At 32.4% G+C, this 13447-nt stretch overlaps 1 protein-coding gene across 2 annotated transcripts; it reads right to left on the minus strand.

The window, feature by feature from the left end:
• Nucleotides 1-228: 228 nt before the first annotated feature.
• On the minus strand, nt 229-13447 carry LOC144853791 (MAM and LDL-receptor class A domain-containing protein 1-like). 2 transcript variants are annotated; one of them, XM_078711622.1, is made up of 22 exons: nt 13036-13447; nt 12456-12706; nt 12051-12135; nt 11470-11625; nt 10714-11067; nt 10129-10290; nt 8996-9261; nt 8804-8885; nt 8037-8219; nt 7305-7564; nt 6503-6716; nt 5990-6240; nt 4801-4885; nt 4557-4712; nt 4054-4325; nt 3848-3935; nt 3480-3638; nt 2932-3230; nt 2418-2697; nt 1670-1923; nt 1398-1485; nt 229-680 (listed from the first exon to the last, which is right to left on the minus strand). In XM_078711622.1, exons 1-22 carry the CDS (start codon nt 13223-13225, stop codon nt 439-441), a joined length of 4377 nt encoding a protein of 1458 aa, XP_078567748.1. In that variant the 5' UTR covers nt 13226-13447; the 3' UTR covers nt 229-438. The 2 variants fall into 2 exon arrangements, with proteins under 2 accessions (XP_078567748.1, XP_078567747.1); XM_078711621.1 differs by having other exon boundaries at nt 8037-8225.

The raw sequence follows: 13447 nt of genomic DNA on the forward strand, positions 1-13447 counted from the left end.
CGGTCAATTTTCTATCGGTCAAAATGTTCGGCAGGCTAAAGTTTTGGTCGGCAGGTAGATTTTCGATTAATTTTTCTAACCAGTAATTCATAATAATACTACCCGTAGTTAATTTTCACCAATTTGAATTTTTATTACGTACCATAGATTGAAAAAATATAAACATAAATAAATAATAAATAAACAAGAATTTTTGAGTAAAATGACTTTAATTAAACTTTAATCCTTTATTGTACATTTGCTAAGGCATGAACTATGATAACTAAATACAATTTGACCGTAACAAGTAATATATTTGTAAGCTTTCAAAAGACTTATAAATTATAGAATTATAAAATTGAATTGAAATACAAAAGCTTATTATCAAGATTAAAAGATAGCAAATAGTCTACAACTTATTGTGTTTGTCTTGCTTACATTATAACAATATAAGCAAATCTAGGTCTGTACAGCGGTCAAAGTATGTATGTCCGCTTGATCCACTTCTATCAGTTCATTTTCTTGGTTTGTGTCACCGGCGGAGGATTTAGGTTGGTTTAACATTTTCCAATGATAGAGCAAGAACAGTACAAGTACAATCATTGCAGTTGCAAAAAATGCTGATAAACAGGCAATTGCAGTCGAATGAGACGATACTTTATTGGCTTCTGGTAGTTCTGTTGTTTTCTCCAATTGAGGTCCTTCAAATGAAATGATATTTAAACTTACATAATATATAGCTTAAGAGAATAACATCCATTCATACCAAACTAGATTTGCAATAAGTAGTGTTACAAAAAAAATATATATATAAGTTTGCCAAGAAAAAAAATGCTTTTTGAACAAAACTATAGAATAGTTTAGACCCGTTTTTAAAATCTCAACCAACTTTTCTTCCTTTAAATTCAATATTAAAAAGCTAAGGCAGATAAGCCTTCTGTTCTGATTTGTTTTTCACTACTTCTTATTGCCTCCTTTGTATTCCCTATCAACACTCATAAATATTTAATGATTTATCAAGAAAATAAAATGTATTAGGCCTATTTGTGGAAAATCAATAAACAACAATATGATATCACAGACAGGACGACACAAAAAATAAATAATGAATATGTATTTAGATACTGTTTGTAATCTAAGATTGTAAGCAATCAAAAACATGTACATTTCATCCTTTAAAAAACATTATCTTATGCCTATGACATGTTTTAAGAAAAGGAAGCTTAACAAACTAAATAACAAATGAACTGTTGGCATGTGTGCAACACCAAATTGCTCAAGGACATATTGTTATATTCTTCTTTTCGAGACAACCATACTTTCTTTAAATAAAAAGGCACAATAGATAACTGCAATAAAAACAATATAACATACCATACCATGTTATAATATAAAAGCGTAGCTTACGCACTACAAACCTTTAGCACATTTTCCGTTTTTAATCAGAATGTCATCAAGCGCCATGATACCGGTTCGTTCTCGACCGACAACACCTTCAAACAGTACCTAAAAATGTAAGTTAGACAGACAGAAATAAAATGATATATTCTAATAGGTCCACATGTTTTCATTATTTTCATGACACAATGGCATAATTGATTAGGCCATTGTGTTTATTATGCACCAAGTTTTTCTATTATCATGTGTTGACATGACGGTAGTAAAGAATATTATTCAACACTGAATGTACCGTAAATGTTTTTGCTTTAGGTAGAATGTTAACTGTGTGTTTACTCCATGTTGACTGATGTCTTCTGGATAACGCGTCAATCACTTTTACTTTTTCTGATGAATTTGTGTAGATAGCCATAACGAAATCACCAGTACTGACATACGAATAGTGTAGACAATAATGTAAACCAGCCGAGATGTCTGGTGATGCTAAGCCAACACGTTGACCTGTTTTTAACATTTCTGCTTTTGTAAAGATGTAAGAGCTTTGATCTGAAGAAGAATACAAATTTGAAATAACTTTACTTATTTAACTAGGTGTATAGTATTGTTGGTTTGCTATAAGTATATTTTACCACAAGACGTTGATGCATGTTTATTCATGGTAAAAGTAAAGTTTATCAAGTATTGGCCCTACTTTTATTGGCGCATTTTATGTAATAACAGATGCAACATTGTAGTACTTCGTTTTCACATTTGCTAAGTGCATGAGCTAGTATAATAGTGTTTTGTGTTTATATAACATTCAATATAAGTATTTAGTAATATACGTTGAAACGTTTAATGTTTTTGTTTATTGTTTTAATTTCCACTTTTTATCATCTAGTTTCATAAGTACAGTGTATAAATGTTATTCAAATCTCTCAACACTATAGTTTGTGTCGCATATTGATGAAAGTTTTAAGTGTATACATTATTTTCTACATGTTACGTATACAAGATAGTTTTAAAGCACTAAAGATAATTATTTTAAGGTAATACATTACTTTGAGACAGTAAAACATATATATCATTTGGTTGATTTCCAACTATTGATGATGCATTGAAGAAGGTCCAATTCACAATGTTTCCATCATACTTCCCATTGCCGTTTATTTTGGTGTTTTCTTTAAATCCACATCGTTCTACCCCATTTTCAAAGTCGCAGCTAGTTTCAGTAACTGGTGGACTCTTAGGATGAGGATCACATGACATTATGACAATTTTAACATCATCAATCGCAATATCACCTTCATATCCGAATCCAACTATGCCTCTAAAATGTACCTGCAAATACATTTTTTTTAAACATATAAATGTATGCCCTATTTTTACAGTACCTAGAGTACTGTAGGTGTAGGCTAGATACATTACTTCAAACTATTACCAATTTGTGCGCATGTTGGAAAGGCACTGATAGACGCTTTGTATCTCCTGACACAGTTTTTAGGTCCAGGTGATTCTTTAATAGGCCTATAACAATTATTCGTTTCTGCAATTCTATTTAAAATGGATTCTAACCTTCATTGAGTGGTCAAGTATCTCCTTAGAACCGTTCTTGAAGTATCTTTTAACATTCAGTGGAACAATTGCTTTTCTCCAGTGATCTCCTTGCTCTCCATGTTTTGACCACAACAAGGTCTTTTCACTACGTATTGGCATTACTCTGTACACCTCCAAACTACCTACTGACTTTCCATTCATGTGATACCAAAAATGAAGACATTTTGATTTAGTTGATGGGGGTAGAGGTGGACTAGATAATTCTGCAGCGTCAAATGGTATTCGTGGAGGTGACGTTTCGATGTACATATATTTTCCTATTTAAAAAAAAAATGAATTATATAAATTACGTGCAATTCCACTAAACACTACAGTTATAGTTATAGCGTATCCTAAAGACAGTTTAGTTTATGTCTTATAACCAGCAACCAATTTTGTTTTATACCATTTTTTTATATTTTGAAAACACAATAAAAATAACTTGAAATTGAACGATCACATAATGAGATAAGTCAATAAAGGCATACCGCCAATGTGTGCATTTAGTGCTACAGTACATTCAATACCTTTATTATCTTCATTCATATATGTGTGGTCCTGTATTGGCCCAGTGCTCGTTGTTTCTGTTCTTCCTCCATTTCGCGTCCAATTGAATGTTGCCGTATGCATACTTTTATAGCCACAACTGCCACTTTCAAAGTCACAATCAATGTTAGGTTCAGTAACTGAAAGTAGAACGATTTTAGAGATGTCACCAGCATTTAAATCTATTTAAATTTAAATCTACAGTTTTGTTTGCATTGTTAACAATGTAGTATAATATAACACAAGAAAGTCATAAGAAAAGTGTTAAAAAGGTACGTTTGAATGATATGTTGGATAACTATAAAATAAAGATTTAATTGTAATATAACCTTAATGACTGTTTTACTACCTTTACTACATGATTTGTCAAGAAGGAAGACATCATCAATTGCAATGTCAGCGTGGTGTTCACCCCCGGATCTTGGTTCAAACACAATCTAACAAGTAACAATTTATCATTCTTAAAAGCAAATCACATATTGAGTAGATTTTGAGTGCTTTTTGCCGTGATTGGTTAGGCTATTTGTATTTTCTTCTTATTAAATGCACACATACCGAGTAGTTTCCTTTAGTGTGTCCAATATCTATTTGAACGAGGTTCCACCGGTTGCCTTTCTTGCCTACAGAAGACCATATAGGATCAACGGGAAAGTGCTTAATTGATTCATCATCGACGTAAATATTGAGAATAGAAACTGCGTTTGAATTCATATAATAATAAAACTGTAAGCATGTTTTTGTTTTAATCATCTCTATTATTGGTGTACGAAGAAAATTTCGTTCTGCCTGCGGTTGGGTATGTCGAAATGAGATGAAATAATAATGACCTGAAAATATTAAAGAAGAAAAACTTTGGTAAATATAACAAAGTGTATAAGTATACAAACAATGTAACAGTGTCTGAATCTCTATTCCTATAATAGAAAGTGTTTATAAACATATGAGCGAACCATTACTGCTAATAGATATCAACTAAATTGTATGTCTTCATAGTAAAATACATCGTGTCACGCATTTGAAAGTGATCAATTTCATTCACAAAAAAACACATTACTCACCTGATGGCGTTCCATACGTATTATCAACATTTGGTAACTTTTTATGTTTGTAAGTTTCTTTATTTGACAGTTGCCACCCGTTAGCCAGTGATATGTTGGTAAAAAAACCACAATCCATCTCGAAATTACAGTCTATTTTATCCACTACACCAGGTACTGAAAGAACAGGTAGCACCTCATTACTCAATGTTCTTGTTGTAGATGATTGATGTCAATGTAATGACAACTGCAATACTGTACTTACATGGGCAATGTCCTTTGTTGATCATGATGTTATCTATTGCTACAAATCCGTTTCTGTCGTTACCTATTCCGGCTTCAAATATAATCTAGGAAATGTAAATATATCTATGCATTCAGTTAAAAAACATATCGTGTTATAAGATTGTTATGACTTACTTGGTATCTATCAAAAAAAGTAAAATACTGTAATTGTATAAATGATAGCATAAGCATGTAATTATTTAGTATTATATAACACCTAAATTAATATCTGTCATTTGATTGGACGATTGTGGGTGACATTGTGTACAGCGCAATAGTACACACTATTAAACGATCGTTTAATAGTACTTTATTTCGTGTACAAAAAAAACAAATCTTTTCGCATTTGGAAAACATTTTTTTATACTATTGCTTTTGAAATACAACAGCGCCACCTATTTTGTACTTTCGCCGCGAAGATTACATGTTATGACTGGTTTCGCGAGGGAAGTACATTTTTGGAGAGATATGTACTTATTTAGATCAAAACGGCATTTAAATTAGCTTTAGATCGTTTGTAGGATTTTAATTAACTAATGGGAACAACTCTCCCGTTGGAAAAAAATAATTAGCCTAGATGAGTTCTAGTTGTCTATCGATGTTTCGTATTTGGTATTGCTGCCTTTCAGCCTAGCTAGTAGGAGGCCTAGGCATGTTAGTATTAGACTAGGCCAAGGCGTTTTAGCCTTGCTAGGCCTAAGATTGTTTGGTCGTTTGTTGACATAATTAACACTACAGTAGGTGTGTTTATACAATTCATATAAATATAATATTTAATATAATATTATTAAAAATCAAAATGTTACTGTTTCAATCAATGTGAATCAAATGTAGGCCTTGGCTACGCATACTTTTATTTGATTCAAATGACAGGAATCTATTTAGATGTTATATAAAACAAATAACGAATGTTTTATATTCGTGTAATGGTACAAATAATGGCATTTGGTGAATGATGCAAGGTTCCTTTCATCATTCACCTCATGTCATTATCCATCATACCAACACATAAAGTCAAACATACATTCCAATTTTTCCGCATGCGCATAATGAATATATATGTGACTAGGTTGCCACAATCGACTCAAAGCTCTCTTAATGTATGTATAATGCACAGAACACTTGGCATGTGGCCTGTCAACGAGCAAATCTTAACAAGGTGTACTTACCGTGAACTGCTCATCTGGTTTTGTTGGCTCAAACTCTAGAGTGTATTTTGCCCACGATGGTGCCATTTGTCTCCTAAGAGAAGTCATCACCGGTTTCATCGATTCATAACCAAAATTTGCATTCAAACCAAAATCTTGCTTGATTATATATGACATTTGTAGACAATATAGTTTGGCGTATTCAAATTTAGGAGATTCAATCGCTACATACTTATCTATGGTCTTATCAGCGTATAAAAATGAATTCACACCTGATAGAAAAAAATAAATAACAAATGTTATAATTTATCTATATAAATTACGTACATTAGTATTATTATCATTATCACCATTTTAAAGTAAATCTTCCGTAAATAAAACAACCCTAAGACAATCTAATTATTTAAGGTATTTTTGTTTTAAAAAAACAAAAAGTACAAAAATACCAATTTTTATTAATTATATTTATAAAGGCTTGAATGTCGTATAATTAACTAAAAACTAGAAGACCAAAAAGTTGTAAAATATGCCTACTTGAAACATTGATTTTTGATTGATGTTTCCATGAATGCCATTTATTATTTGGACGATAATCGTTGTAGTTACATCTGTTGGGGTGACTATTGAATTGGCAATATGAATATGTAACTGCAGGTTTCGGTGGATTGCATACATTATCAACAAGTGTAATATCATCAAGTGCAACATCTCCTTTATGTCCACCAGAAACAAACGCTTCAAAATAGATCTGTAATCAGATAATGACAAAGACGATCGTTAAAATGGAACATGTATTTTATGTATTTTTTAAAGTATTAAAGCAAAATTGAAATCGATATCTATAATTGTGTGTATGCCTTCATACGGATTAACTGCTTCATTCATCTATTTGAATCTAATGTAACAGTTTTTTTCGATACAACAACATAATAAAACATATATAACATATAACAATTTTTTTTTTAATAAAGCCTGATTCCCACTTGGAATGGATGAGGCGCAACGTAATAACCAATCTCAAATCCCAGCAGTTTGGATGATCCATCGCGTTGTGATTGGTCAATATACTTATTTAAGCGTGGTTCCCGCAAGGACGCAACGCAAAGTGATTTGGCCAATCACAAGCGATAGATTATTCGAATAGGCGAGTATCATTGGTCAACTCGCTTGCGTTGCGTCTACGCCCTTGCATTGCGTCGTAGTGGTAACGAAGTGTCACCGTGGGTTTACGTGACGTGACGTTAGTGATGTTTGATGTGACATCTAATGTTTAATATATCGGGCACTATTTTTATACTCTAAAAGGTAACTTATTTAGTATTACTGTTGTATATACCTTCATTTGTTTATCATACAAGTCTATGTTTTCCATTTCAATATTTTTGAGTTTCCAGCCCGACGTAGTCGATGATGTACTCCAAATTGTGCCTTGGTAAGTCATGTCTCTACGAACATTCAATCTATCTATGTGTTCTCCTTTCATGTGATACCAAAATCGAAGGCACATCGGTCCATGAACATGTTTGAAAAGGGGTGTGCTGATAAGAAAGCTTGTTTGTCTTGATATGCCAGATGCTTCAACGTATATATAATGACCTTAAAGGAATAGTATATAGTTGTTATAGTCGTCGTAGTCGTTTAAATCGTAGTAGTTGCAGTGTTCTCAGTCGTCATATTTGTTTAGTAGTCGTAGTGTTTGTAGTCGTTGTATTTGTAGTCATAGTAGTCGCCATATTCTTAAAGGTAGTCGCCATGGTCGTATATATAGTAGTAGTTGTTTTAATCGTATTAGTTGAAGTAGTTTTAGTTATCGTAGTTGTCGTAAAGACTGAGATTAATTGTAAAAAATAAAATAGACCTAATCTTCAACTGTGCTAAATTATAAATAGTAATATTTAATATATGGAATTGTTAAAGAATATTTAATACTAAATTACCTTTGCCTAGAAGAGTACATAATGTAATAAAACAATATAATATAGGGTATATTTACTCTAATACAATCAAAACTATAAGAAAAGAATCAATAACAGTAGCAAAGCTGTATATTAGTATGGGTTATTCTCACCTTCTGTCGTATTCAAAGTATGATCGTTGTCTGGTCCAGTATTAAGCGAAGGTGTTGGGCCTTGAATTCGTGTCCATGCCTTGTTCCTGCTGTACATGCCTGTTCCTTGGATGTATCCACATATTTCACCTTCTTCGAAATCACAATCAATTGTTGATTTAAATGGCTCCTTCGTTGGCTTTACTACAACTACAAAAAAAACAAATCATTGGTTTGCAACTTTTGTGTATACGAGTTTTAAAAAAAACAGGTACATTTTTCCGCGAATGGGAATAACTATGTAAAAAATATATTATTCCTGTCCTAAAGTTATTATTTTTATATTTGAATTAATTAATACGTAATCGTTTCGTTATCCTTCATGCCGAGCAGCAAAGAACACGTCACAGAGAGAAAATTCATTACGCTACAGTAGCCTTTCCGAAGAGCTGCAAATTTCTTTTCCATCGTGGTAAATCATTTCTTGAGCTCTGATTGGTTGCGATATTTTTCGATTCCTCAAAAGGAAATAAAACTGACATCGTCACAAAAAGAGATTTGGAAGATGGAAATATCAATACACGTGCGCAAAAGTTGACGCTTTAGATTCGCGCGGTTAAATTCGTTTAGTAGAAACAGACTTTATGTTTGTTTTAGTCACATTATGGTCGTTTTGCACACATATCTTACATTTTTTTACGAAATGGTGGCCGTTTAATTTCACAATAATTAAAATATGCCAAATCGCTTTATACCAGTGTTAGACATATGAAAATAATGAAAAATACCTTCTGCTGAACATTCATGATTGTAAAACTCTACGTCATCAATACCAAATACATTTCCTTTATACTCTGGTTCGAAAACAACCTATTTAAAGACAAAATAATATTATGAGATTAAGAAAAACCCACCCAATCGGCAATTGATGTAAATATGATTTGATAAATATAGTTTATTTAACGGCAAAAACAACTCACTGTAAAATTGTCATTTGTTAGAGGCAAATCTATTCTTATCTTTTCCCATTTTGTTGAATATGTTTTTACTATTCGAAATGGATCAACTGGCAACGCATTTTTTCCATCTGCCTGATCAATAATGTAGATGTTTAAATATCCGTATGAACAGTAATGTATAGTGCATTTGTAATAGAATGTCAAACAATTGGAAACGCTATTACTGAAAATGTATGGCGTCCGAAAAGTCCAACCAGCTTTCGCATACTTTAAACCCACAAAATGTCCTATAAAATAATAATAAATACAATAAATAACATTTTTGTACTTCAGTAATTTTGAAAAATTGTTTTTCATAATAATGATTAGTATTGTTGTTCTTAACATTATAATCAATATGATAAACGGAACTACGTAAGTGATACCGTCTAGTTATGTGGGTTTTATTCCAGATTTGGCAGCTTTTAGGTTCACATTTTTTTTAAATACAGTACAGCCAAATTTCTGTTTCTGTTCCTGATAATGGAGATGAAGGCATTGTATTGTATAGGAGGTTGTGTTAACCCCATGGAGGAAAAAATTGATTGTGATTAGTCCTTTAAAAATGACCCTAACTTGCTAGTAAAAAAAGATACAGCTTTCCTTGTTTATTGTTATGTTATTGGTAGTATTGTTGTATGTAGGAGTTAGTGGGTTTTCAGCATTAAGCTTGTCCAGACTAATCTGCCTTGTATAATAATATTATGAATGAGTGCCTTGATGTCCCATGCTAGTTTTAGCTTGAATGAATAAATTACAGCAAAAGCGGGTATATCAAAACATTAAAGGCATGTGTTTATGTAATCCAAAATGTATACAAAGTTGAATGGTAAGCTTAAATGACTATAATTATCTAGATTGAAGGTATAATTATCAATTTTACCAGGACATTATTGTCTGAACTCACACATTTTTTCCACTTTTTGATAGTATAATTCTTCTCGGATAAGGCCAATAAACCGTAGGTCTAGTGTACACAAAATACTGATGTCCAATTTAAAGAATGTATTACATCTCTCGAGACGAGTTGGGGATTATATATAAGATAAATGTATACCTTAGCTATCAAGGATTATACTTATATCATTGGTTTCAATGAAAAAAGTATAACTTACCATTTGTTCCAACAGTATGGTCATATCCTGATTTAACCCCCAAACTAGTCTCTTTCTCGTCATATGAACCATATCCACACTCATTGGTCTCAAATGTGCAACTCGCGTCTTCTATATTCTTCACTTGCCATGGTGTGTCAGTTGGAGTGGGTGAGGTATTTTCTATTGGAGATATAACATAACGTAGAAAACGTAAACATATATTTTCCATTTGAAACATTTTTGCAAACATTTTAAAAATGTTGTTCGATGTTGTAGGCTAATTGTTCACAACATCAAAGCCGAGATATTTAATTCAATTCCTTCAATGTAAACAGGGGATCAATTACATGTGTAGGCCTACCTAATAAGTGTTAAAATGGGGGAGAATTAGCTTTATTTGCCTCGTTAGATGCAACATTAAATCCCCATTTTACTCATAAACATTCATCATTTATATAATAACCAACTTACTCATAAAGTATACAATATATTTTGTGTAAATGGAGGATGTTGGTATTTTTTAGAATAAACTGTTGGTATCTGGTTCAATTGATTATTTCAATGAACGCATTTCATTTGGGAATTAATTAATAGTAAACTTACGTATTGGACAACTTCCACTAAGAACATCAACGTCATCAACGCAGAAGGAACCTTGACTTGGATTGCTTCCACGAATTGCTTCAAAGATCAGTCGAAAGGGATCATCCGTATCGGTTAGTTGAAAACTACCTCGATGCCACGATGATCGTTGATCACCTCGGACATTCCACATTAACTCTTTCTTGTTATTTTTCTCTGAAAACACTTTTAGTTCACCTACGTTTACACCAGATATGTAATACCAGAACAATACGCAGTAGTCTTCTGCAGTTATGTTCTGAATTGGTGATGTGATTCTAGCTCTGTGGCCTTCATATCGTGGCGTATTATCTGGGTCTACACACAAGTAATGCCCTATGTTCAAAATGAATATAAGTTGGAATTTGAATAATAATGTTATAAAAGTAGAAAATATTATTAAGGTAAAAAAGATGAATTGCCTGGAAAGTAAGACGTACGTAGTGATGTATGTGACGCACTGGATGGCTACATCTTTTCGGAAATTGCAGTTTTTCAACATAATATTCTTTTTTTCTCTCTCTCTCTCTCTCTTATTTAAAGCTATGCTGACAAAATAATATCATTAATTGAAAAATCACGTTTTGTGTACAAATGTCCAAAGCGACACTCAAAATGTATTAATCAATTTTATATCTAATCTTAATTTATCACAATTGTTTATTTTTACTAAATATTGAGTGAGAAAGAGCCTTTTAGATATCGTATTATATTTTTTCTAATATTGAAGTAGCCTACCATAGTCAAATCCAAATGTATGGTCTTCATCTGGTCCATCTCCTGACATCCCATCGTCTGCCTGTTGCCGTATCCAATCGACATCAACATTAGTGTTCGTTTGGTAACCACAAAGGTTGTATTCGAAGTCACATGATATGTCAGGCATTACCGAATCTGAAACATAAACAGTAACCTTACACGTATGGCCAATTCTACAATATGCTATATTTGGATAATATGAACTAATTTCCTCTATGTTTGCTAACTAGCCTATATTATAACACCTAAATATATTCATGTCATGTAATAGTACGTACTATTTAACGATCGTTCGATCTCTCGTTCAAAAAGATCAGAAGAACAGCAATAAAAAAAATCTTCTTACTGTAGATGTTCCATAAATGAAATACAGTAATACTTTTATATATATATTCGTGCGTGGTGCAAATAACTTTATTGGGTGAAATGTAAATTTTATCTTTCACCTTATGACATTATTTGTACCACAGCACTGATAAACATTCATTATTTATATACTAATCCATCATATGTCACACTAAAAAATCACATTTAATCCAATATTTAGTTATTTTTCTTACGTGTTCCCAAACATCTTTCATCTGTAATAACAACATCATCTAATAACACATAGCTATCGGGACGTCGTTCAGCTTCAATTACAATCTTCATTAAACCAAAACAGAAATGGTAATTAAATGTCTTACATTACTAATTACTACTCCAATTTAGGAAACCCCATCATTGAGGCGATACTTGGTTATTGTTAAGGGTTTCCTTAATAGACGTTCTACTGTAAATTGTAAAGATTAGAATTCGGGAACTCTGGTCTTCGCTACATCACTCTAAATGTCTCGTATTCGGACGACATAGAGTATACTGTATCATTAGGCACATCATAACATAACACAACATGCCAATAAATAAGATCGATGATATGATATATGATTGTATTACTATTTCAACATTTATTTTGTAGTGATTACCTTAAAATCAGTACTACTCGATAGATCCAACTCAATTGGTCGCCAGACCTTTCCTAAATTGCCTGTTACCTCCCAAATTGGCTCATCGAAATAGGCACTGTTGTATGTTTGGTATACACGAATTGTCCCCCCTCGGGCATTTTTGTTTGGATTATACAGTTTATACCAGAAAGTCAAGCACCTCGGTCCACCGTCGATTACTTCTATTAGAAGTCGTGCAGGTCCGTTGCCATGAACAGACATAAAGAAACCTGCAATAATATAAATCATCATTTTCTTCTAAAGACATAATATTATAATAACAGAGTTAAACAGTCTCTCACTTTTGTCCGAGATGCGCGACAAACAGAGATAAGGCAGTGTACTTACACTTACACTGTACTTGGCACTGTACTGTAAGCGTAGCATATAACTATTATTATGACTATTTATTATTTTTATTGTCATGGAGTACACAAGCCATATTTTAAAGAAAGGTTTGTTTAGTAAATGTAATGTCGTTATTTTATATTTTACAGAAAAGATACATGGTGATTTCAAACAATGTGCGTAAAATACTATAGCAGGTCTGTTTTCTTACCTGAACTATTACCGTAAGTATGGTCATTATGATGCTGATCTGATTTTCTATTCCATTGGGCTGACGCTGTCTTGTCTTTTGTTATGGTGCATATGTCCTCCTCAAAGCTGCAAGCTATCTCACAATTGACTGTTAATTCACTCACTAGAGCAGAAATAATCAACAGAAACAATACAGTATATGTGCTCATCTTTGACGTTGTTTAATGTGTACAGGTCTAATACACCAAAAACATGTTTGTGTTGTGTGGTATATCTACTAAAATGATATACTTATTGCACCCGATAGTACCGGTTCTTCCTGGAATAAACATTTTGATTGCTTCTATAACGACAATGCACATGTATATTTCTAGGAACAGTTCCGTGTTTTGCGTTTTAATAATTCCTGTGTTTCAGGTTGCCTTTTCCGA

The sequence above is a fragment of the Antedon bifida genome, chromosome 10 (assembly GCF_963402885.1).
Source record: "Antedon bifida chromosome 10, ecAntBifi1.1, whole genome shotgun sequence".
Lineage (NCBI taxonomy): Eukaryota > Metazoa > Echinodermata > Crinoidea > Comatulida > Antedonidae > Antedon > Antedon bifida.

What these genes read in the sequence shown, in the direction of transcription:
- LOC144853791 (XM_078711621.1), bottom strand. Translation starts at nt 13,225, where the DNA reads ATGAGCACATATACTGTATTGTTTCTGTTGATTATTTCTGCTCTAGTG. An exon ending in AACCAGATGAGCAGTTCACG is followed by an intron (nt 4,886 to 5,989) that starts GTAAGTACACCT and finishes TACATTTCCTAG; the next exon opens with ATTATATTTGAAGCCGGAAT. An exon ending in CTAAAGCAAAAACATTTACG is followed by an intron (nt 1,486 to 1,669) that starts GTACATTCAGTG and finishes TTACATTTTTAG; the next exon opens with GTACTGTTTGAAGGTGTTGT.